This window comes from Seriola lalandi, unplaced genomic scaffold (genome assembly GCF_002814215.2).
Source record: "Seriola lalandi dorsalis isolate HSWRI2012SDOR001 ecotype SW California unplaced genomic scaffold, Sedor1 jcf7180002054980, whole genome shotgun sequence".
Classification (NCBI taxonomy): domain Eukaryota; kingdom Metazoa; phylum Chordata; class Actinopteri; order Carangiformes; family Carangidae; genus Seriola; species Seriola lalandi.
The window spans coordinates 294,540-321,356 of record NW_019525530.1 but is presented as its reverse complement, the minus strand read 5'-3'; the positions used below and the strand labels follow the sequence as shown (position 1 = coordinate 321,356).

The 26,817-nt window shown below is 42.1% G+C and overlaps 1 protein-coding gene across 1 annotated transcript in view; it reads left to right on the top strand.

The window, feature by feature from the left end:
• ttc27 (tetratricopeptide repeat domain 27) overlaps positions 1-26,817 on the top strand; it is a 62,708-nt gene that overhangs the window by 9,717 nt on the left and 26,174 nt on the right. The window contains exons 5-12 of the mRNA XM_023396659.2: positions 1,710-1,812; positions 9,418-9,576; positions 9,707-9,846; positions 12,676-12,788; positions 17,111-17,177; positions 21,313-21,426; positions 22,446-22,541; positions 26,620-26,742. Of these exons, the coding sequence (XP_023252427.1) occupies positions 1,710-1,812; positions 9,418-9,576; positions 9,707-9,846; positions 12,676-12,788; positions 17,111-17,177; positions 21,313-21,426; positions 22,446-22,541; positions 26,620-26,742 (915 nt within the window). The remainder of the gene's footprint in view (positions 1-1,709; positions 1,813-9,417; positions 9,577-9,706; positions 9,847-12,675; positions 12,789-17,110; positions 17,178-21,312; positions 21,427-22,445; positions 22,542-26,619; positions 26,743-26,817) is intronic.

Genomic DNA, 26,817 nt, shown 5'->3' with positions numbered 1-26,817 from the left:
AGTAAAGAGCCACAAGAGCAGTAAATAATCAAAGACTGTTGATCCCAGGATGACCATGGATATCAGTGTATGTCTTTGGACGTTCACATCTCCAGAAATGTTGCAGCCAGTTTTCAAGTAGACGAACTAACTAACTACAAATTAAAAACCCTGGACTTGAATTTGGACGGTAGCAGGGTGTGATGGGAGGTGAAACAGGCTTGAATCTCAACCACAGGGGGCAGCAAAGCAGTTATGCTTTAACAAGTCCACAAGAACACAGATGCAGGCTAACTGCTAACGGCTAACCTTGCCATAGAGGCTCATTGTGTCTTAATAAGTTTCCAGCAGACTTGATGCTGGGAGGCATCTTGCTTATTGAAACAGAGACTCTTAACGAGCTCAGTTTCTTGGCTTTTCCTGCTCATTTACTGTCTGTTTTCAAACAGTTACATTCATGTAAACAACCCAAACCAAAATAAGTAACAGAAACTGTAAAAAAAAAAAAAAAAAAAAAACTGTAAAAGCTGCTGTTCTGCTCTGACATCACCAGTTTGTGAAACAATTAGGCTACTTTTCTGCTGTAAAGACTCAATTTGCTCTTTAAATACTAATGAGGAAGGGGGAAGTAATTAGCAGCGCTGTTTTCCACCAGGCAGCGGGGACGTGGACTGTAGACTGTGCGACATATGAGTGTGCTGACATGATGAATGTACGTGAAAGTGTTCAGCTAGAGCACATGTGTTGGAGGGTGTTGATTCGCTGAGACAGACAATTAAACCTCCATGTAACCTCAATGTTTATTTATGAAACATATTAGCTGTCAAGCCTCTAATCTGACATTAGCCATGCACTTTCCCTTCTTTAGCGATTGTTTGTTGGCTTGTTCACCAAACTAAGGTTAAGGACAAGACGTATGTTCACATTCCCAAGTTGGATAAGGAGGAGACTTCAGCAGGAAAACTAATCTGGGTTGTTGTTCAGAGTCTGTGGCACTTGTTTAGCACCCTCAGTGTTGACCATCTACTCTGCTGTGATTAAACTCTGATCTTACTGTTTTATGCAAGGTTTGATTGGGTGCATCACCTTGGGTGCATGGTTACTAAAGGCAAAACTAGTGGGCACAATCACCTTTTTAACTTGTTAACCATATGATTGGAGGATGCAACTGTGTGTTAACTCAGTTCTCCAGTTTGAATCATGATGGAACAGTAACCTGGTTATTCATCTGTAATTCTTGCACAGCCGTTGGAGCAAATGAATTGCAGCGTCACTCCCCTCAGCCTCAGTTTTTAAACAATGTAAGGGGTGTATGTTCGTAGATCGGGCATCAAGTCCGTCTCCTTCTTTGTGCTTCTTCAGCCCACGGCGCCCTCTGCGACCCCACCTGCCTAAAAACTGCCCCACAAACAAAGTTTAACTTTAACCTTCGACACATATATATGTTACACTGTACAAAGTGTACACTTTGGTAATGTAATGCTACACTGATGCACCCACTGTACACTATAAGAATATACATTCTGTCAATTTGTTGAAAATCTAATAAAAAGATCTTTGAGAAAAACACAAGTTTTACCTTCAAATAAAGTGCTTAGATAATCTGACATAACTCTTTACAACCTGTTTGATTTTTCTGACTCTTTCTTTACCTGTTGGGTCCCTTGTCTTATTCTCACATATTCTCATTTGTCTCTTCTGTCGCTGTTGTTTTTCATACGTCTGTGTAGCTGCTGCCCTGGTGGACCCTGCGCTACATCAACCTGCATCAGCAGATCCTGGAGGCTCCTTCTCCTCAGCTCCTCAGCCTGGCCCGCAGCAGCATGGAAAAAGGTCTGTCACTGGACTGTGTTTGGTGTGGGTTTGTTTTTCATCGTGTGTACCAGGCCCGGCAGCCTCAGGATTATTAGGCTCATTTTACTCACTCACTCACAAACAGTAGCCTGTTTCAGCTCTGGTGCTGTTGTTTCTGCAGTAAAGAATGTGATAGCCTGGTGTTTTATACCCAGCTCTGGTTGGACAATCAGCTGTTCCACATCTGTTTAGAGCTTTTACAGAGTTGAGTTGAGTCGAGTTTCCTGAGCCCACACCCCAAAGATTTTCAGTTTACACTCAGACATGTCAAAGAAAAGCAGCAAATCATCACACCGAAGGACCAGTGAATATTTACATTTTTTATTTGAAAAATGACTAAAACAATTGACTGAATATTAAAGTAGTGGTCAGTCGACTAATCACTGCAGCTCTAGTAACTCATCCGGTTTGTTTATTAGACTTCGTTTCAGTGAGAGGTTCTGACCATAGCCGTGACATGCCGTCAGGGCAAACAGTGCTTAACAGTTAAAACAAAAAATAGAACAATACCGAAGTGGAAGAGACGTCTCATCAGAGCAGAGTTCTGTTCCATAAAGGATTTAATGCCTGTTTGCATTTATAATGGGCCATCTTCCCTCTTGTGGTGGCAGCTGGGTATTGTCTCTGAAAGCTAGCTGGACTTCCAGCTGTTGTATCTAGATTTTCTGTCATTTTTGTGGGTGTGACTCCTAGACTGTAAATAAAGATAGACTTGGCCTCTGTGACGTCATCCACAGGTTTCAGAGGATTGATTTTGAAGCTCAGAATGAGCTGCTCCACAGTCACTTTACAGCTTTGCAGGCTGTAAATATGTTTATTTCTGCTGTAAAGTTGGACATTTTAACATGGGGGTCTATGGAGACCGACTCACTGTTGGAGCCAGACTCTAGTGGCCATTAGAGGAACTGCAGGTTTTGGTTCTCCAGTGTTGCCACCATGTTTCAGCCTTGGAGATTGATGATTGCTCAAACCTTGCTTACTGTCTCACCTCTGTACAACCAGCCAGAGATGTGTGTGAAATCTGGATTATCACTTTCAGACAGTTACAAAAAAGGTTGTTGGGAAGATGTGGGGGGAGGGGCAGTGTTGCACGATCTTATCCACAGTCCGATTGTCCAATAGTCACCCTGTGAAATTGCCAATATGTTGGTTACATTATGTTACGTTACGTTACCAACCAAACAAGTGTGTCCGATTTTGCTCGCCTCGCTCTTTCATGGATAACCTGAGTAATGACACCCATAAAATGTATGTGTCATCTTAGTATGTTAAAACAAAATTGTCATCGCAAATAATGTATCTGTCTCATTCACTGAGAGACTGAACTAAATGACGTGTTCTGTCCGTCAGTCTGCCAGGTCCTACACACAATAAGCAGCTTCATTACAATCAGCTTATCGAAGTGTGTGTGTGTGTGTTGCAATTATGGTTATATATGTGAAACTGTGGCAGACAAATTAGATTCAATATTAATTTATTAATATAAATAATAAGTTACTAGACTAATGGGAAAACAAGTCAAATATTGTCTGCAAAGGCATGAGTAATTGTCGATCATTCTGATGATTGTCAATTACCGATATCCTCGTCCATTGGAACGACCCTACAGAGGGGCTTTCTTAAGAGAAACCGTCGTACTGAGGATCAGCAGGACGCACAAGAAGTGCATTTTGTATTTTTCAGCTGCCATTTCTCAACCATTTCATTTCAAGTGGCTCTGACTGTTCTGACATTGTGTTGTTACACAGCTGGAGCTGCGGGAGACTAGATTATTAAATATAACAACTGTTGAGCGAGGAGCTGTACAGATGATGATTACAGTCAGATTAAAAGCTGCTTAGATACAATCGTGAATCAAACAGCTTGTAATATAAACCTGCTGTAAGTTCTGAGAGGAACATGACTATTCAACATTAAAAACATGGGCTTAGAAAAGGACCAGGCATCAACTTCCTCATTCAGCACCCACCCTGGGAACTGAGAACACTCACCACTGCTAACCTAAAGAACAAAGGCCTTGAGGTGACACATTAAAGAGACAAAAAGCTCAGAGGTGATGATGGAGGAGGATGAAAGCTTTGTATCTGAGCTCCTTCTCTTTCATTCCATCTGATCTGATTATTAACTTGGCCTTGATCAAGCCTCTGTTACGGAGACAGAGATTATCCTCAGCTGAGATCAGTAGGAGAAAAGCAGCAGAGAGCTGGTGTATAATTCATGATCAGAAGTCACACACTTTCATACCCATTCAACATTAATGAAGCGAGACTGATGCTGACGGCGTCCAGAGTGAACGAGGACAGAGAGATTTACAGTACATGCAACACATCTGATTTCACTCTGCAGGAAAACGACTCTCTGGCTGTGAGAGATGTTCAGGTGAAGGGGAGGGAAACACACTTGGTTGTTGGTTGTGTGCACAACATGTTACCTTTATTTCTATATGAATTTTGCCATGCTGAGATCATTTTTTGAGCAGCAAAAGTCATCCTTATTTATTCAAAACATGCTTTCACTTTGAATCAAAGTGCTGTACAGCAGAACAAAGAACTTCCAAGGAGCAATGCAACAAGTATCCTACAGTAAGGACAACCGAGTTACACAATGTAATAATCAATTGATTACCGGGGCCGACTGCAGCGAGGACTGTAGCCTCTACACATAGGGCGCCTGCTTAGACCACTACGCCACACGACGCCCTGTACTGTTATCACTTTGATGATCCCTAAGAGGGACTCCACTTATTTTACACATCAGAGTATGTTTACAGGTCTTAGGGAGGACTCCCTGAGACTCCGTACTCCCTACATATGTTGAGTACTCTTGACTTTTCACCTTGCACTTTTATCTCACGCTGCGCTTCCCCTGATGCTCGCCTCACACTTTGAATACCGCTGCTGTAGACTATGGACTTAGAGTCTTAGACTTGTGCAAATAACGTGTATGGACGTGACAGACCATTCTTGTGTGGGAGCAGTTGCGTGAGCACAAGGCTGTAACGAGTTCTCCTTTCTGCATCCGCATGACATATACTGTATTTTGTCATCAGAGGTTGTACACGGGGCTCAATCTTTCAGTCACTACGCAGAGCTCATGACCTTAGGTGAGGGTCAGAAGGTAGATTGACTAGGAAATCAAGACCTTTGCATTCAGACTCCCTCTACAACAGTCCGGTACAACACCCGCTTCACTGCTGACGCTGCATCCATCCATCTGTCAATCTCCCGCTCCATCCCACCCTCACTTGTATCTCCACTCGACTTGGGCAGTCTTTTCATTTAATAGTTAAATTATTAACCTGAAGTATGTAAATTACAAAGTGAAGCTTTGTGTCAACCATTCATCTCTTTATAGATGAGCTAGCTGAGTCTCGGAGGTCAAAATGCACCTTTCACCACAACCGTCAAAACAGGATGCAGATACATACAAAAGGCATTATCATGATTACATCATCCCTGAAAACTGCAAATACTATGTGACAGCATAGTATTAGTACTAAACTAAACTAAACGAGCCAAACTAAACCAAACTAATCCAATCTAAACTAAACTAAACTAAACATCATGGCAGCGTCTACTCAGAGTTGTGTAACATGGAGGGAAAACAGCTGTATGCATTTCACAGCGTCCTCCTCTCATCACTTGTAAAAGGATTGTGTGGCCAACTGCTCCTCTGTAATATGGATTGGGCCGTTTTGAAGCCTGCAGATACAGCTCACCCTTCACACTCTGTTAACCACCACACAACACACTGCAATCCAATGAACACACCCTCCGCCTTTTGAACAACAAACACATCTGGGAAGATGAATAAAAAGTGATGTTAAAATCATGGAATCGTCGGCTTTAATACACTCGTTAATACACTCCTACAGACTTGGTACTCTCGCCTTGACTCCTCTCTCCACTCTGATCCTCTCCTCCACCTTCCACTTGTGGCTGAGAACTAGGCCTTCTCTCAGTCAGTACCTTCAGTAACATGAATTCACTTTTTTCCCGTATTAGAAGAACTAAGTGTTTCACCTCCGTCCTTGCATTTCTCCTCATCGCAAGCTCTCTTTTTAAAAATATTCTGTGATTTGAGACATTTCTGCAAAACAAATATACACGATGGATGTAACTAGGACTTTTCAAGATACTGGGTGTGCTTGAATGTAAAAGAAATAATATTCACTTGTTTGAATAGCAGCAAAATCAGGTCGCCGCCTCCTTCCACAGGCAGAAAATCAGAGTGCGTTTGTATTCTTCTTTGGCAATTTTGGATAGCTCTGCCTGATGCACTGATTACGGTACAGCCGCAATTGCAGTTACAAACGTCAAATCCACAGAGTACCGAGAAAACAAGTAGGCCTACAAAAAATTTTCAGGAGGCAGAGGCGCGAAGAAATTTGACAGAGGTGTGTCCCCTCGCAATTCTCTATGCAGGTCCTCACATCACAGCTGCTGGGTGGCTTCAAAAATAAAGAAGAAACCAGCTTAGTTTTATGAAGAGGGGATTAAATCCACACACTGAGGCATCACATTATTCGCAGACTATTATTCTAGTTAAAGTAACCAATAGTTTTTGGATTAATAGCATTTCTGCAGTGCTTTGTGGCCCAATGCAACAGTTTAATAAAAGCCACAGGGAGAGTGGCACACCTTTCTCAGTAAAGTTATACTGTATGAAACTAATGTCTACTTCCTGCTAAAAATAATAGAAAGTGCACGGAAGAAGCACACAGCGCTATCCATCTCTGTCACCCCTCCCCTCTCTCATCCATGTGGCCCGGCTTACCAGGAATCTTCCCGTATTCCCTGTTGATAGTTTGCATAGTTGTGAGTCAGCAATTCACAGTAATTTAAACTTTCCATAAGGTCTGTTGTAACCCACTGTTGCCAGTAAAGCAGGACCTAGCATGTGCTTAATATTAGACTGGGCTACTATTTCAATTTTAAATGATTAGGATCCTGAATTCTTAGCTGTTAATGTGGAGCTGGCTACGTATTTTAGTCTGCAACTATTAGTCACCTCGACGTTAAACTTTGTCTCCGGCTGAGCATCAACACACAGCTCTCTTCCCACACGTGCGTCTGCACACCTGTCCGTCTTCTGTCTCTTTCTTTCTCCCACCCTCAAAGTCATCTCTGATTGGTCAGGATTACCTCACTCAAAGTAAACTGAAAATGCATTGGCTGAAAAGCTTGGAAACTGAAAATGACAATGAGGCAAAGGATCATGGTAAATGTAGTTTTTTAGTTCAATTTACCTGTATTTTAAGGAAAACACATTCCCTTTCATACACTGTTACATAGTTACAAATATTAATTGTTTATTGATTAATCAATTATTTTTTTGATTAATCTAACTATTATTTTTCTATTACTCGATTAGCATAACAAAAAATTTACCCAAAATAAATTTGAAAAACTTGTCATTTATATTTCAATATTATATTCGATCATCTTCTCTTTAAAACAAATATGACAAAGAAAGCCCTGCACTACAGGGCATTATTCTCCAACAAAAAATAGCCCAGTCTTAACTGGTAATCTGTGTTTCACAGTCCGATATAAAGTCTCTCCAAAATAAAATTAATGCAAGAGCTTGTTCCATTCAAATAAAAGGAATGTAGTGAAATCTACATTTAGCAATCCAACAGCAAAATGAATCCTGCCCCGGATGCTTCCGCTTCAAGTGCTCGAGCATGACAGTAGCACTGCTGTGATAAGTCATTTCTAATTTGCAGAGCTTGCAGAGCACCATGTTGTTCAGTCTCTGCTTAAAATACTCCCACACTTTAGATGATTGTGGGCAAGGTGTTTTCGCTTCAGCTTGCTCTTCGGTGGAGTCCATGCTCTGACTAGGCGAAGCCATCTTACTTCCTCTTTGCAACGCTTCGACGCAGGTTACGTAAATCAACCTATTTACGTAATTGATTACGTCGATTGCCCAAACCCTAGTTTACATAGTTTAATCTTGTTGACTTTGCCATCATTTAAACAATAAATCATTCAGATTACTATATTAAACACGGAATCTGTAACTTCTGCCTCTAGGGGTCTCTCAATCAAAAAAATAACAATAGACACAGTTGTGTGATATCATGAAATAGAGTGGGATTATGGGAGTTGTTGTCTTCTCCAGCATTACCGTAAGCTCCTCCCGGTTTGGATTCCTTCAGTGTCAGTGGTTCAGGAAATACAGAACAGACTCAGTGATTCTAACCGTTAAAAACACTGAATGAAGCAGTTTGACATTTACAGTCAGTGTTTGAGCGACGCTGTACGGAGGAGAGAGACTCAGGGAAGAGTTGGAGCTGAGATTGATGCTAACCTTTGTTCTGATTGTTTCTGTGATAACTTATGAACCAGACGTTCAGCAGGTCGTTACCAGCAGCTGAATTATCCACAGAGGTGTCCTCCTCTCCATAACAAACACACCAGGAGATTAACCCATTCATACCGGATGCTGCGCAGCGCAACATTGCACCTCCCGCCGGTTGCTGCGTAGCACAGCATTGAGTCTCCTGCCGGCTGCTGCGTAGCGCAGCATTGTTGATTCCTCGTCATTTTCATGACGCATGCAGCATATAAATATGTAAAATATGTATAAATGTATCATGAAAATGACGAGGAATCAACAATGCTGTGCTACGCAGCATCCGGTATGAATGGGTTAAAACCAGTAGAAACATCCAGAAAGCAGTTTACCTTTAAAAACCAGAGATTAGGCGACGCTCTTCAGTGACACAGGACAGGACGTCTCCAGCAGCTGGGAGCTGAGCTGTCTAACATTTCCTCAGCTTGTTTCTCTGAAAACTTCAGATCCAGACGTCCGACGACTAAAATCCTTCATCTGCTTCAAATATAGAGCTGAAAACCACCAAGGTGTAAAAAGTGTATGTGGCTTAAAATTAGATAAAAGTCAATGTTGACTTCTGTCAGACAAACGCACTGACACATGATCATAGAGGATATGATGTCATTGACAGGCGACCAATGAAACATTTCCGCAGCTTGTTTCTCTGATAACTTGTGAACCAGGCATTCAGCAGGTTTTTACCAGCAGATGAATTATCCACAGAGGTGTCCTCTCCATAACAAACACACCAGGGGATTAGACCAGAGGAAAAACACATAAAGCAGTTTCACTTTAAAAATGAGTTATTGGGGGGGGGGCCAGGGGCTCAGCTGCTCAACTGGTGGAGGGGATGAACGATGAAACATTCTCATGATTAAAATCACAGATTTCTCTGGTTGGAGAATCGATCAAAACATTTGGGATAGTGTAAGAACACAACTCAACAACATATTGATCATAGGTCTACTTGTTTTTAAACGTGGAAAAGTTAGATTATAACTTTAATTCGTATTTTTCATGATTTGGAGAAAGTGGCACTCTGTTCATGGCTGGACCGGCAGATGTGAGAAAACACTTGCATGTGTCACTGCAGAACAAATGTTCTGACATACGTATCACACACATGTAGCCCTTGTTAACGTGACAATCTGCTCATGTTGCTCTGTTTTTGTATCATACGAGGGACCTTTTGGAGACTGTGTTTTTGGTGGTGATGAAGAACCTCCCTGTCCTCTCTCACAGTGCTGAGCTGCCAGTCTGTGCTGTCGGAGCAGAGACACCTGGCCATCCAGTTCCACCTGGAGTGTGTGTACACCAGTTTGACGTACTATGAGTACCAGCCAGCCAAGGAACACATCAGGAAGGCTCAGGAGCTGTCAGGGCTCAACATCAACATGACTGGTATGTAGAGTACAGCAGTAGAATATAAGAGGAGGCTATCATATCATGAGAGGCGATGATCCTCTGAGACGTACTCATCACTCCTCGGTGACACCTGAAGCTAACGACTGATTGTATTTGGTGAATGCAGGTGCTCTTGGCAAACGAACCCGGTTCCAGCAGAAGTACTTGGCTCAGCTGATCCTGGAGGTCAGCAAAAACCAGGACCAGGCTGGTCAGAGGGACGACGAGGCCACTCCCACTCCCACACCTCAGGCCTACCTACCTAAGGTATTCAGACAATACAGGAAGTATTGCATGTATTGGCAACAATCACTCCTACTAATAAAAACCTTGGTCCAGTAGTTTCTCGTGTCCCCCCAAGGCTCTGTGCAGAATGTGATGTTTGATGGACACTAGGTGGTGAAATATGTTCAAATGATTTTCCAAACTACTGTTAGGTTGTAAGTGCGATCTGCATGAAACTTTGCATGTATCATCTATGTGTCCTGATGGTCACAAGTTATTAAAGAGTTTTGATAATGCAAAAAAAAACAAAACAAAGCGGTAATGTATCTTTACATAACGCAGAACCAGTCTCATAATCACAAGTAGAAACTCTCTGTCTCTGCTCTGAAGGAATACACAGGACCGTGACTTGGTGATAAATGAGGATATTTATTTATAATATTTATTTGTAACTAAATGTTCATAAGAAACTGAACAAATGAAGCATTAATAATGAACACATGACACAGAGGTCTGAATCAAACAGACAAAGTTGATCTTTGGCTAAATGAAGTGATCACTGAGGTGATGGTGAGATGAGTAAGAGGTTCAGAGTTCACAGCAGCAGAACCAGGAGGACAGTCAGTCTAGGACTCAGACCACATGACATCAGCTCTTACCACAGACTGTAGCATTGTCTCAGAGTTTAATCTGAGTTTGACTTGACGTTTCAGTGCTGATTCCACTCATGGATCCCCCAACTAGGTGATGCTCCCAGAGACGCAGCAGTTGCTTAGCAACGAGGGTCAGATAGCGGGGCTTCATAGCAGATCTGGGGACTTCATGTTGATGGAGCGGAAATAAAGCTGAGGATGATACTTACAAAGCAGACAGAAGTTGGTCTGAGGAAGACTCTAGGCCTAATCATGTCTACTGGGTGTTTGGCCAGTATGACTCGGAAAAATGTTTAACTGCATTCTATATGGTTATTAAAAAGGACTTTAAAAAGTCTTCAACAGCCACTGAACAGGGCTAAGAAAACTTTATCAGCATGAAATATGGAGGAAAAAAGCCCACAAGAGAACAACCGGAACTCACCTCCACCAAGGCTGTAAAATGTAAATAATGGCCCAGAATATTAAGCTTTGTCCTAAATCAGTTATGAAAAGTTTTAGTGCATCATACTAGTGTTGCGTTTTACAGCCATTGAAATGCATCATGTGGCTGTGGTACATCTGTGGATGAAATGCAATAAAATGTTGCAGGATCACTCGGAGATGATGATCTCTGTGAATGTGGTTACAGTTGCACAGTGAATTCAAGAATGACCATGTTTTCTGTTAAATGGAGCACAGCTAGAGGAAATGAGCAACTCATAGAAAGTTAGAAGTTAGAAAGTTATGGAACTGAGAATCAAAAACACAGAACATAACTTTTTTTGATGGGGAATTTAAATGTTTTCTGGAGCAGATCTTTGGAAGAATTAAGTCATTTTAAGGACGAATGTGGGAAAATCTGTTTTTGCAAACTGTTTAAAATGACAGTTTGTACAGCTCAAAATGGCTTTGGTAACGAAAAACTAAATCATCTGTAGTTAGTCCAACTACAGAATATGATATGTCTATGTTGTTGATGTTTGGGTCCTGATCAGACAAATGTGTTTGTGGATAAAACATTATCCTAAGTGTCCTAGTGTGGAGCTCAGACATCCAGAAGAAGCTAGGAGTAGAGCTGCTGCTCCTTCACGTCGACAGAAACCATTTGAGGTGGTCCAGGCATTTGATAAGAACTCCTGCTTGGCACCTCCATGTTGAGATTTTCTGGGCATGTCCGGCTGGTAGGAGACCCTGGGGTAGACCAAGAACACACTGGAGGAATTCTATATCTAATTTGGCTTGGGAACAGCCAGTAAGAGACTGGACAACCATGCTTAGCCTGTTGCCACTATGACCCAGCTCTTGATAAGTACAGTGGATGGGCCGATGTAGGAACAAATGCAAAAGCAGCCTGCCTTTATAAAGCCTTAAAACAGTCGGCCATGGATGGGTGGACGTTGAACTGTGTGGTTTTGTCATGGAAGACGGCTGCTCAGTCTTGTCTACCAACACTCAGTATTGTTGGACCACAATCTTTCCCTAACCATAACCAAGTAGTTTTTCATTTTTAATTTGTTTGCAATGTAACTAAGGAATGCAAGAAGAAGGTATTTTCTGGGTATACCCCACAGTTGAGGAGTTATGAGCATATAAAGTGTTTTCTGAATGTTGTACCAACAGTACAAACAGTCAGAAAACATCAGCTTGATAATAACAACAGAAGAACATGTGACTTTTAGCCTCTAAGACGGTGCTAGAGAAATCAGAATAAAGTCTGTGTGAAAAGTAAAAAAGAAGCTCTGGCCCCTCCCTCATCAACACCACGGTGGGGCCCTTGATCGATGCCGTTAACCTCAGTTGCTCAGTGCCCAGCAGGTCAAACTGAGGTTGTGTGGGGCAGCTACCAGGTTGAAAGCGTTTCCATGGAGCTCAGTCTATTGGCTGTGGTCCAGCTCCAGTTCTTTGTGCTGTGCTGGAGGAGGGAGGAGCAAATGGTCTCAATCAAGGCTGTCATTAGCCAGAGCTTACTGGCTTCCTATCTAGAATGGATAGAAGGAAAGCAGAGAGGTATGAAAAGGGAACGCTTAATCACTTCCAATCAAAAGCACACCAGCAGGGAAACTGGGCCATTTCTATCACTGTGGGTCTGACTGGACTTAATCAGAGAAAGCCTGGTCCAGAGTTCTTATTCTCCCTGCCAGATCAGACCAGCGGAGGGATCACTTTGTTGTTGTAATGTGCAGTAGTGCTGCATGTGTGTTCACAGCTGACTGTACCTGCGTTTCTGTGCTTTCAGGACTACAGTCTGGGTGACGACACCGTGCTGGATCAGATCAATTTAGCAGAGCCAGATCAGTACGAGCTGCCTGACCTCAGTGCAGAGGAGCAGGCGGTCATCCTGGGTGTCTGGTAAGTCCAGTACCTGAGAGCTCAGCACTGTTTCTTCAGCTCTCTGTTCGACGGGTTTATTTTAAAAACACAGAAACAAGATTCAGGATGGACTCACAGAAACTTAAGGATCATCATTTTTATCTGTCGCATGTCAGGATAAATTACCTCCGTCTGAAGACTGGAATAATTTCCCACCATTCTGCACATTAGTTTAGAGCTAATGAACCACTTAGTTCAGTCTGCCAGTGCGTAAATATATATCATGTTTATAAGTCCTTTTACCTGACGTGTCGCTCTGACTTTGCTGACATCTCAGGAAAGAGTGGCTCTTTTTTATCAACCCTGTGACCTTTTACATGGTCATAGTTATTAAGCTTGTTACACAATTAGCCAGATTTAGTTTTTTTTTGTTTTTTGTTGTTATTCCTGGTCAGAACAGGTAACATGCTGCCAGGTCACCACACCTGCAGACAGAAGCTTTGTTAAACTTGAGTGCAGCAAAACATATTGGCACCAAGAGTAAAGGTCAAAGGTCAAAACAGAACCAAATGAAAGGGGAAGTGGTTACCAGGTGTTAGGGGGTACTGTTGCTTCAGATCCAGATCCAGAGGGAGCTTTGTTTTATGAGTGTACAGGCCATCTATGTGAATACTTAACAGCAGGATGTCCTTAAAACATCTGGAATATGGTGACGCTGTCTGATCCGTCTGTGTGTTTTGTTGTCTCATCTTCATGAAATGTTCATGATGCTGTACTTGGTTGAACAAGTGTGCAACGTAGTTGTGTGAAGAAAAAAGAAAAAGTTCAAACCCGGCCCATCTTTATGTTACAAAACTGTGATGCAGCTCCAGTTCCATTCTCAGAGACAGTGTCAGATGCTGTTAAGCTCCATTTATAGTTGTGCGTTAAAGTGCTTACTGCAACCCCCATTTTAACAGTTAATAAAACAATGTAAATACAGTAAATTGTCTCATATCCAGTGATGAAACGAGGGAAACCTTCCCATTGTCACAACAAACAAGAACAAAAGAACAAAAAGAAGTCAAATACAAACACTGCAGAACCAACCGTCTCAGTAACCAAAAGTAACACCACCGATCCATGTGTGCTTTGATTTCAACTGTTGAAAATATTCAATAAAAAGCCACAAACATATGCACTCATTGATTAGAAAGAAAAATATCCAAGCTAACAGCCAAGCCATGCTAATATCCAAGCTCTAACAGTTCAACATATTTAAAGATGGCGTTGGGTGTCATCATGAAATAGAGTGGGATCATGGGAGTTGTTGTCTTCACTGCTATTTCAGTAAGCTCCTCTCGGTTTGGATTCCTTCAGTGTCAGTGGTTCAGGGAATCAAACAGACCTGGTGATTCTAAACATTAAAAACACTGAATGAAGCAGATTAACATTTACAGTCAGTGTTTGAGCGACGCTGTACGGAGGACAGAGACTCAGGGAAGAGTGGGAGCTGAGATTGATGCTAACCTTTGTTCTGATTGTTTCTGTGATAACTTATGAACCAGACATTCAGCAGATTTTTACCGGCAGCTGAATTATCCATAGAGGTGTCCTCCTCTCCATAACAAACACACCAGGGGTTAGAACCAGTAGAAACACTGAATAAAGCAGTTTGACTTTAAAACTCAGAGATTCAGCGACGCTCTTCAGTGACACAGGACAGGACGTCTCCAGCAGCTGGGAGCTGAGCTGTCTAACATTTCCTCAGCTTGTTTCTTCAATAACTTCAGATCCAGACGTCCGATGACTAAAATCCTTCATCTGGTTCAAAAATAGAGCTGAAAACCACCAAGGTGCCAAAAGTGTATGTGGCTTAAAACTAGATAAAAGTCAATGTTGAACATACCAAGACATTTTGGAGAATTCTATGCTTTCAACTTTGTTGAAGGCCATTTTATGTTCCAGCATGACTGTGCCCCAGTGCACAAAGCAAGGTCCATAAAAGCAGGGAACCCTAACCTCAACCCCATCGAACACCTGTGGGCTGAACTAGAACAGAGATTGCGAGCCAGGACCTCTAGTCCTACATCAGTATCTGACCTGACAAATGCTCTTCTGGATGAATGGGCAAAAATTCCCACAGACACTCCAAAATCTTTTAGAAAGCCTTCCCAGAAGAGTGGAAGCTGTTATAGCTGCAAAGAGGGGACCAACTCCATATTAATGCCTATGGATTTAGAATGGGATTTCATAAAAGCTCCAGTAGGTGTAATGTGTAGGCGGCCCAATACTTTTGTCCATATAATGTATATTCTCCGATAGTCAAGTTACTATATAGGCAGCATTTTATGTATATTTTAATCCTTTGTTTTTATTCAAGTTAAATATATATATATTGGTCAGGCTCTAATTTTAATGTGGAAAAGTTACAGATTAGTTTTACGCAGCAGGAGTAAGGAGAATCAGGAGTCAGAGCGTCTTCCTCTGCAAACCTGTGACCTGTGGTTTCTTCTGGATTTATGACTCATCCACTGTAAATAGTGAACTCTTTGTGGTGGTGGTTTCACTCAGACAAGGCTGAATATAAAACTCTCAACATGACACCAGTTAGCTTCACAGTGAGTCAGTAATTAATCCCCATGCTGTTGCTGGAGGGACTGCAGGGGTCGAGTGAAGGTCAATGGAGCAGTCAGGGAGATTGCAGGGAGATGATTGATGAGCAGCAGCTCTGTCAGAGTTATTGGTAGATCAGCACACCTGCATCCTGCTCCAAGATCGTGTCACAGATTAATATCTTGTACCTCTGGAGTCTGGAGAGTGAACCAATCAGAGTTATGCAACATTTCAATAAGTCGTCTGGTGTCATTACTGGATCCATGAAAGAAGAAAATTTTCTCTCGTACACTGATTTGAATCATTACCCTGTAGATACTGAGTGTAGGCTCCGTAGGTACACACACAGCACCATCACACAGCCTGTGTGCGAAATCAGATGGACGACTGAAACATGATAGTGAAGTGTGTTTGGTTTGACAGGTGTCAGTGTGATCCAGTCTGTGTGTTAAGTGTCAGTGATCAGACCAGAATTGACACACACACACACACACACAGATTCAGGTATTGTAATTGCCTCCTCATCGTCAGAGCTTCTTGTGTTAATGGGCGCACATCCCAGAATGTGATTAACTTTTATTAAAAACGTAGCTTGAGGCCTAAAAACAGAAGAAGAGAGGAGTCCCTGATTAGTCTCTGGGAATGCGACCTTGTCGTCTCTCCCTCCTACATTCACCTTGTAGCCTCATTTAAACACTCAGACTGTAGCTGTCACATATTTGACATGATGTCATCAGTTTGGCTTCATTTGAGCACTAGATTGTTCTGGAACTTTCAACTATATAACATGATTTTCATTATCAGATAAAGTGTGCTCTGTAGTCATGGATCAACAAGTGTCACACTGTGAGAACTATTTGGCTCTGGAGCTTTCAACAGCTGATTCCACTGATGAAGACAGTGTGATATGACTGAAAGCTCATTAATAAGTTAGTAACTGAACCTTGAACTTTAAGCAAAGCAAAGAGAAGTTTGAACTGAGCACACTCTGTCTTCTGAGGAAGACCAAGTGATGCTGCTGAAAGCTCTGGATGAAGGTTGTATGTCGGACTTAAGTTAAGATTGTTTGTGTGAATTAAACAGTTTGTCTCAATAGCTGGTAACTGTATGTTGAAGATGTCCTTGAGCAAGTCTGTTAAGGTAGAAACAGAAGGTAGAAGAATATCTGACAGTTAGACAGAGAGTTTTCCTCGACCCTTACTGATGTAAATGGATTCTCTGTATGATGTAACATATTGTAACAGCACCACAAACTACAGCCTCCACAATAAAACAACAAACAATAAAATATAACATTATATTATTTATAAGAAGTTAATAACCTTCATAGATGTAGGACTCACTTGAGGTTCATGATAAACTGGCTGCATTTAGTGGTTCCATCAAGGTGTTACTGAGATATCGTGTCCACGTGAATGGGACGGACGTCCGACTCTGGTTGTCACCGGTGCAGATGCATAAAAATGTATCTAATTACTCTTCCTGAAACACAAACCCTGTAGAAGTCAGCCTCCCTCTGTGCCTCAGCACCTGCACTTAAATTTCACAGGTACTCCAGCTCTGGTTCCATCACAGATTTTGTATTTATTATGTTTCAGCTTCATGCACTTTTTACCAATGTCTGTATCGGTCATTGGGTCAACACTCAAACATCTGAACAGATACTGAATGGATTTGGTACAGATTATGATGTGCTTGTAAGAATCAATAATATTTTGTTCATTCAGTTTCTATAGTCTGTCTTGACCCTGAGCGTTATCTTGCAGCACTGACTTCCAGAAGAACAACCCTGTCCACAGACTGACTGAAGAAGAGCTCCTCGCCTTCACATCTGTAAGTCATCATTTACTGATTCTGTGATCAGCTGGTATCAGGTCTCATCATTGTGATCAATGTGATAGTCTAATTCTGTTTCCACTCATTTTAAGTCAGTGACAGATTTCAATGCATTTGCAGTTCAAGGTTTTTCCTTGCTTGTTTAACTCAGCAGTCTCATGTACTCAGTTGCCAGTTTATTAGGAACAACTAGTTTAGACTAATGCAGCCTAATGCAACAGCCATGAAATGAACCCTCCCTACATGTAGACTCTAATGTTCAGTTTTTGTTGAGGTGTTGATTGAGCTTCAGGATCATTTTAGTAGCTGTAGTTTGTGATGCTGCTTTATACTGACAGGTGCTTCTGTTATTTAAAATCTTTTCACACATGGAATGAATAATATTCTGACTCTGTCTTTCTAATGACAGTTTTGTCAGACAGAGATGACATTAATCTTCTACATGAGTTCACTCTGACATGACAGCACAATTACAGACAGTGCTACAGGTCCTTCAAAGAGTATTAAGACTCCCTCACTTTGTTCACATGTTGCTATGTTGTGCCCTGTTTTCACTCATCAGTCTAGTCTAATTCCCCCGATGACAAAGTGAAAACAGATATATTGTATTATGACACAGTAGAAATGTATTAAAAAGGAAAAACAGAAATAATCACATTGCCATAAGTATTCAGACACTTTACTCTGACTCTCTAAGTTTAGCTCAGGTTCCTCCATTTCTCTGGATCCTCTCTGAGATGTTTCTACACCTTGTCTGGAGTCCACCTGTGGTAAAGTCAGCTGATTGGACATGATGTGGAACGATACGCACCTGTCTGTATCAGGTCTCAGTTGACGATGCAGATCAGAGCAGAAACCAGGAGGAGACTTCAGTTATACAATGAAATAGCTCATCATCTACACTGTGAATTGCTGCATAGGTTGTTGCAGGTGTTCATGGTGCCTGGATGCTAGCATCTGTTTATATGGGATGATAACAGCTGGAATCTTATATCTGAAGCTACAGAGCAGTCAGGATATCACAGCTGGGTTTTTTAACATATGGTCCTGGCTTTGACTGAACCAGGTTTTAGTTGTAGCTCAGGGAGCTCTAACGTTGTTGTCAATATTTAGCATTTGCAACTGCCTCATGTGCATCACCTTATCTTTACCTTGCTCTTATCAGTGTTTGATCTCACACAGCGACCATTTAAAGAAACCAAATTTATCAAGGAAAACCCAATTTTACCTAAGCAAGCTAACCATATGTGAAGTCAGTAGTGTAGTGGAGATGAAATCAATTTGGGCGCCTGAAAGGCACCAGCCTTCCAGGAGGGCTGAGAGAGAGAGGGACCATCTTGAATTTCCCAGCTCCCTCGCCCACCTCCACTCAGGTGAAATCCGTCAGGTAATCAGAAAGTACCTGAAAGAAACACAGGAAACAGGAACAAGCCAAAACAAAACAAGATCATATGGCCCAGGGCCGTCGCTATGAAGTCTCTACATTATATTCTCCGTAACTTGGAGTAATAATGCTGAACTATGACTGAATCTACTTAAACTACCCACAATTCTTGATCTCAGAGGACACACACACGAACCCTGTCTAGTTTATAGACCTGTGTCCGAGGCTTGGATCAATTTCAATATTAAACACTGAAGTGCGTTTCAGCTGTTGTGTGGAACAGATTCTGAGATGTTGATCTTTGTGTGATGTATCATTTAAAATCTTTTCTGTATTTGGAGGCAGTGTTGGCAGCTCTATAGACTCAGACTAAAACCTTAGACAAAATGAAAGAAAAGAGTGAGAGCAGCTCAGCTCCCTCTGCTGCTCAGGGGCCCAGACTGAGGGCCTTTGGACATATACGGACACACATTGTAGTCTTGACAATCAATATCTCCATAATTCTCTTTTCTCTTATTCCTGTGTCCTTGGTTCTGATCAGGAAGTCAAACATCATTTGTGATCATCCAGACTGTAGCTTAATCTCAAAGGTTGGACTGTGGTTATTATGGGATACATCCAGCTGTGAGCTCAGTGTGAACAGTGAGCTGACGGTGTTGTATTGTTATCAGCTGCTGGCTCTGTGAGCAGGCATCTTCCCAGCCTACATGTAGATCCAGGAATCTGCAGGCTGGTTAGATGGTTGTCACATGTCTGGCTGTCGTCATCGATACCCGACTCCTGTCGATCCTCCTGGAGGATTATTACCAAGGCTGTTGAAAGGCAACAGATATTATCCTTGAAGATATGTATAAAAAAAAAAAATCAATGAGGTTGTGGATTCTCCACATCTGGTTATAGAGAAGAGGTGAAGAGGGATCAGTCAGCTGACCATCACACCTCCAGCTGCTGAAGTCAAACAAAAAGGATCTAGGGATCTGACTGAGGTCCAGGTCCCATCTCAAAACCATTAGGCATCACTGCACAACCTGTCCATTCATCTCTGCAAATATCATTCTCAAAGCTCTATCTGTGTGATGGTCTGGTCCCTCTCTACACAGTTCTGGACTCATACATCAGGACTGAGCTGAGGGAGCACATCCACAGAGACCACAGTATCTATGAAGATTCAGTCATTGCCCTGGAGCTGTGTTAAGATTTTGTTGCCATAAATCTATGGACAGTCCAGGTCTTTTCTTCATTTAGCAGACATTATACTTCTTTAATCATACTTCTTTTGAAGTTGCTGTAGAGTTACGTCAGTGGAACTCAGTGTTTCCTGCATATCTTTCAAATTAAAAGCCAACAAGGAAAGGGATTGTGTTGTTTGAGCTGCTTTAAATATTTTTAATGTCTTGTAATGGCTCACATGCCATCCAGCCGGTCCTCAGGCTTCAGTCTGATGCGTCTCATGTCTGATCAGTTTGGATCAGCACCTCAAATGAATTATTCCTCCTCCTGTCGGGTCTGCTCCCAAACAGACCTGTGTCTTCTCTAACCTGAGTCACAGTGAGGCTGAGAGAAGTGTTAGGTCATTAGATTAAATTGCAGACACTAGAGTAAAAGTTTGCAGATACTGAAGATGAAGGTCTGAGTTCTGTTGACTGAGGCTAAGCTCTACCTTATCATTCGACCTAAAGTGCTCCTTGATGGATGTCACCAGATCTGACTCCAGTAAGACCTGCTCAGCATCCACAAACATTGTTTGGTCATCTCACCTGGAAGCAGGCGGCACTAAGTGATATTTCTGTCATCATCAGGAGACTGCGTGCTGCAGCACTGAGATGTCCCAGCCATCATACAGCAGATTATCACCACAGCACACGCTTAAAGACTTTCCGGCTGTAATGGGTTGTAATAATGAGGTGTTCTCACTGAAGCTTGCTGCTTGACTCATTAAAGTGCTGACTGCTAAATCCTGAAGGGGGAGGGGGGACCCAGGGTGTTATGTGTCATCACTGCTTTCCACCAGGTTGTAAGATCTCCACAGTCTCCCACTGTATCATCTCTTCATATCTGACATTTCCGATCTAATGAGAGATAAGAAATGATTGTAATGAACTCCGTTTGTTGCTGTGGACATTCAGGTTTTAGATTTCCTTCTGAACCATCAAGATTCTTTTGAGACCCTCGCTCAGTTTTACAAGTCTGTTACTTGACAGTTGATCCCAGTCCAGAGTTCCCTGGACTGAACTTTTTATGTGTAACTGATGATGCCTGAGGCTATGAAAAGAAAATGACCAGTCTGAAATTAATGGTCTTCATTCAGAGGGCCAGAGCTTTTATGATGGAGCTAAATATGGAGTTATAGAGAGAAAGCTAACAGCTCTCCTGTGACACTCCTGAGTTTGAGAGTTTGGAATAAAGAACTAAGATTTTTTGTAAATTCTCAAACTTTTGTTTATTTACCCTGAGTGTAGTAGGAATAAGTTTATTTTAGAGACAGTCAATGCAAACTCAATACTTCCTCCATGTTTATATAATTACTTTAATTTGCATTGCTACAGAGGACAGGACAGTTTATCTAACTGACACACTGTGTTCAATCACTTATTTCCAGTCACTTCTTGCATAGATGTGCATAAGCCAACCTTGACTTCTAAATTACTGGAATGGGACAAACTGTAGTTACAGATTATGATTTCCTCTCCATCCTGAATGACTTGATGCTGACTAATAATCTTACTTCCCCCCCCTGTTCTTCTGCAGTGTATACTGTCTCAGCCCAAGTTCTGGGCTATAGAGGTCTCGACACTTTGTCTCAGGACCAAACTGGAAAAACAAAGGTCCAGGTGTGTCGAGAGAGCCATGATGCAAACCCAGGTAAGGACAGATGTAGGGGCTGAGTTTGGTTTTGTTCTTGTAGTTTTTGTTGTGTTTGTTTCCTGCCTGTTTCTCAATCCCTGTCACATAACAACAAAAAAACAAAGGGAAATGTCTGAAAATATGCACTCAGAAACTGGAAGTACGAAGCCTTTTATTAATGAGTGAAGTGTAAGTATTTAGTTTTCTTCCCTCAGACACAGTGGTGACAAGACTTTTAATTTTTTAATGAGAGTATATAAAGTAAAGAGTCCGAGCGCTTCTTCCAACGCTGCTCAGTCAAGACTCACAGGCTCATGCTGTGTAATGCAAGGCTGTGTGAACATCAAGTAGTGCTAGCTAGTTAACAGACACACATTAACAGTGTACCACTCCCTCCCAATCTGCACCTGTTCATTATAATCTTGACATTGCTGGGCAGTGGTTGTTGCAGTAAGGTAAGTCCATGAGTACATCTTCATTTTCTGTTAGTTTTGTCATGCTCTGCTTCTTTAAATTAAATATCAACCTTCTAAATAAAGGAAGTTAATAAACGTGGAGTTAGGTATATGCTTGAAAAGAACTCTAACAATAAATTTGATTCATTGTGTAGGTCATGGATCAGTCACAGGTGTCCGTCAGTAAGATACATGATCTATCAGCCGCCATATTTAAATTTTTTTATTTGTTAATTGAAGAAGACAATAACAGCACAACAGCTGTGGGTGATTTGACAGGTCAGCCTCACAGGATACTGTTTGCTCATGGTCTCTGTGAATCTTTCCTGTCATTGGCTATTTAGTACCTTATGAGCCTCTGTCCATTCTGGACCCCCGTCAGTCACTTTGGGGCTGATCACAACATCAGACATGTGCAGTGCCAGTCAATACAGCAAAATGGTATTATATCTGCCATGATCACATCTCAGTCGAAAAACGTGAACTTCATTTTGTGACATGAGAAGACTGAATCTGCGGTGTGGTGAAATACAGTATTACTCTGCAGGAAATCTCATCTCATCTCCTGTCTTCCTTTTCCAGGCTGTGGTAGATCACTTTGAAGACAAGAAGTGTCCCGTGACTGAGCGGCTCAAAGTCTTCTACTGCTGCCAAGCCCCACCCAGATGGGCTGTCCAGGTACCAAACAAAACATGTTCAAAAACACATTCTAGTTTCCATTTGAATGATTTGTGAAAAATGTACACAGTGACGACATCAGTCACATCACATTTACAAACTGTTCACCACTGATTCTACTGTGTCTGTTACAAAGGAAAGAGAACAGGTAATAAATAGCTAGATAGATACTTTATTTATACCCTGGGAGAAATTCATGTGTCCATTAGCTCATTTTTGATAATAAAAAATATAAACAGTTAATAATAAATAAACAATAACTTCCTTTGGCTGAGGTGTTGTATAGCCTGATGGCAGTGGGAAAAAAGGATCTCCTGAACCTCTCTGTTCTGCAGCGCAGTGAGATGAGATGTTTGCTGCAGCTGTAGCTGCTTCTCTGTCCTGCCAGAATGTTGTGTAGAGGATGGTTGGTATTGTCTAAGATGGCCTCCATCTTACATTGCTCTCCACAACAGTCCTGAGTGAGTCCAGACTCCTGCCAAACACAGACCCAGCCTTTTTGACCAGCTTGTCCAGTCTCTTTGTGTTCATGTCTGACATGCTGCTGCCCCAGCAGACCGCAGCATAAAAGAGTACACTGTCCACCACTGACAGATAAAACATGTGCAGCATTTCACTGCAGACATGACAGAACCTGAGCCTCCTGAGGAAAAAGGACCAGCTCTGCCCCTTCCTGTAGATGGCATCTGTGTTCAGGGACCAGTCCAGTTTACTGTCCAGGTGCACACCTAGGTATTTATAAGTGTGCACCATCTCAATGTCCTTCCCTCGAATGTTGACTGGCTGAAGGGTGGGCCTAGACCTCCGACAGTCCATGACCATCTCCTTGGTCTTGGAGGTGTTCAGAAGGAGGCAGTTCTTGTCACTCCATTCACTGAAGGCCATCGTCAGATCCCTGTACACCTTTTCCTGCCCGCTCCTGATATGCGCCATAATAACTGAGTCCTGCCACATCCAGAAATACTCGGATGACACAGAGTTGTATTAAAAGTCGGCTGTATACAGGGTGAACAGGAATGGAGCCAGAACAGTCCCCTGTGGAGCCCCAGTGCTGCTCATCACTGTCCCTGAGACACAGTTACCCAGCCTGACGTACTGTGGTCGTCTTGTCAGGTAATCCACAATCCAGGACGTGAAGGAGGGATCCGCCCCCATCCCTTCCAGCTTGTCTTTAAGAATGGGGGGTTGGATGGTGTTAAATGCACTTGGGAAATTAAAGAACATAATCCTCATGTAACTACCTGGCTCATCCAAGTCTTTGAGAAACTCACTGGCCTCCAGGGTCCAGTTTCTGAATGAGCGAGTGGTTGCAGCCTGCCTCAGTACACAGGGCTTGTAGGAAGGCTGAAGAAAAAACAGATTATGATCTGCACTGCCGAGTGGTGGTAGAGCTGAAATAGTATAGGCCTCCTTGACGTTTGCATACAACAGATCCAGGGTCTTATTTTCCCTTCTGGGACAGTCAACACACTAAGTGAAGCCAGTCAGGTGAGAGGTGAGAGTGACATGGTTAAAATCCCCCGATATTGCAATTAATGCATCAGGGTGTGAATGACGTCACACGTGACTGCAGGCTCTGCTCGAGGTTGAATGTAAACAACAATGGCGACAATGTGTGAGAACTCCCTCAGTACATAGTACGGTCTAAGACCAACTGCCAGCAGTTCAATATCCCGACAGCAGATCTTCTCCTTCACTGTGATGTGACCTGGGTTGCACCATCTATTGTTCACAAGCAGAACCAGTCCTCCACCTTTATTCTTCCCACTTGCTCTGGCGTCTCTCTCCGCTCGTACTGCAGTGAAGCCGGGTAAATCCACACATCGGTCGAGAGTGTTGTCATTTAACCAAGTCTCTGTGAAACACATGAGACTACACTCACGATATACTCGCTGGTTCTTCACAAGTGCCTCCAGTTCATCACACTTGTTAGCCAGGGAGCTGACATTTCCCATGAGGATCGATGGAAGGAAAGGCTTATATCTCCATCTCCTAGCCTTTAGCTTAGCCCCGGCTCTGCATCCACTGTACAGCTTCTTCAGCTCAGCTGGTATTGGATGTTTAACTCCATATCTGGTAAACTTTAAAGTCAGGAGTTCTTCCTTTGTGTACATTGTTGTCTCCATCGTCAGACAAAACAACGACGTAGAATAAAAAACATCAATCAACAAAAAATATACAAATATATACAAATATATTGCAAAAAACTACGAGCTTCGCAGACTTGCTACCACTGCTTGTCAGAGCATCATTTGAATGTGGCAAAAGCTTTGTGACCATGCTGACATGCTAACAATTAGCGGGTTAATGTTTGCATACTAGTATTTATATAGTATATTTTTTAGCATGTTAATTATAATTCACCTCATATGTATCTCAGTTCATGGTTATCCATCCAGTAATTTTCCAGACATTTCACAATGTTGTGAAAATATCAACCTCAAGGTGTAGCAACAGGAAAAGTTAGAGGATTAACAAAGTTGGATTCACCCTCTGGGGACCAGGAATGTCTTAACAAAAATTGTGTCAGTCCATATACTGGAGTGATGTAGATGGCAGTAGATACAATAGCAGTAGATAGAGTAGCTACAGTAGCAGTAGCTACAGTAGCAGTAGCCTCAGTAGCAGTAGCTATAGTGGCAGTAGCTTGTGTTACTCTAAACTCAGCAGCTTTTCTCCCACACAGTGCATATTCATTCCTGGATGGGGTCGTCTCTAATGTCACTTGTAACACGACAAAATAAAGTAGTTATAGTAGTAGCTAATGCTATGCTCTCTCTTGACCTGAAGGAACAGCAGGTTACTACTACAGGTAGTAAGCTGACTTTAGCCAGCATGCTATTGTTAGAATAAAAAAAGAAAGATACAGAATACAGAGTCTCTCTCCTACTATTGTACTTTATTGTATTATCTTATTATTTGTGCTCTATGCACAACATTTAAAACATTTCAACATGTGGATAAACCCAAAGACCTGTTGTGACCGGATAATTGGGTCTAATCACTGTTGGGTCATTTATAGTCTCAGTCTGACTGTCTGTAAGTTAGAAAATATTCATTTTCTGTTTTTTTGTATAATCATAAATTTGCCTTTAGAGCAGAAAGTGACAACTCTGAATCAATAAGGGGTGAAACAGGATATATAAAGGTCTCCCAGGGGCTGTAGAAAACGAAATTTCTGACATTTTGTGACACATTTGCTGAACTACCAAGCAGCATAAGACAAACATTTGACATTATGATAAAGCCAAGGATACAGTAGAGAATAAAATGGAAGGGGCAGTACTAGAATAAGCAGTAATAGAAAGATTTAAGGGGAGATTGAAGGAGGAGGAGGAGTGTTGGAAGGAGGGAGAGATCATTTGGGGAGGAGACATCACCCAGGTGGTGTGTAATAAGTCATAACAGCAATAAAGCTGGAATTGAATAGCACCTATTGCAGCCTGGGGACTGGAAAGTGGGCTGAGGTGGAGGATTGCAGCAGCACTGTGATGCATTTCCTCCTCACAGGAGAACCATGGCCTGCATTAACAGAGCACTGAAGGCCACTTTATGGCTGTGTGTGTGTTCTCATGAGAAGCTGTTTAAGTATTACACCTTTGAAGTGCAGGCATTTTTATACTTGTTTTATACTGTACACAGACCAATAACTACACATCACACACAGTATATTTTAAAATCACTACCGACCAAACAATGTAAACAATGTTGTAAATTTTACAACAGATTTCCTACCTCTCAGGCAGCCTATGGTTTTCATTCATTTCTTAGTCATATATAAACCAGCTCTCAAACATACAGTACTGCAGATAACTGTCACCATTCAGCTTTTCTAGTGACGTGGCTCCAGGGACAGCAACATTGGTTGGCTGGTTCATCTTTTACAGACATTCATGGTCCTCAGAGGATAGAACCCACTGATCTTTGGTGACCCCTTGACTTTTAACTTTTGGTTCAGACAACCATGGTTCTTAAACAATGTATCCCAAAGACTCTGGTCCTCTGACTTTCCACTGTGAGCCTGTTAGCATGCCGACAACCTCAAAGCCTCTCAGCATTGTTGTCTCCCCCTCTGCAGAAACAGCTGGCCACCCTGCTGATAGACCTCGGCTGCATCAGCTCAGCTCTGCTCATGTATGAGAAGCTGGAGCTCTGGGAGGAAGCAGTTATTTGCTATGAGAGGCTGGGCCAGCATGGCAAGGTAAAATAAAAACACACACACACACATGCACGCACGCACACACACACACACACACACACACACACACACACACAC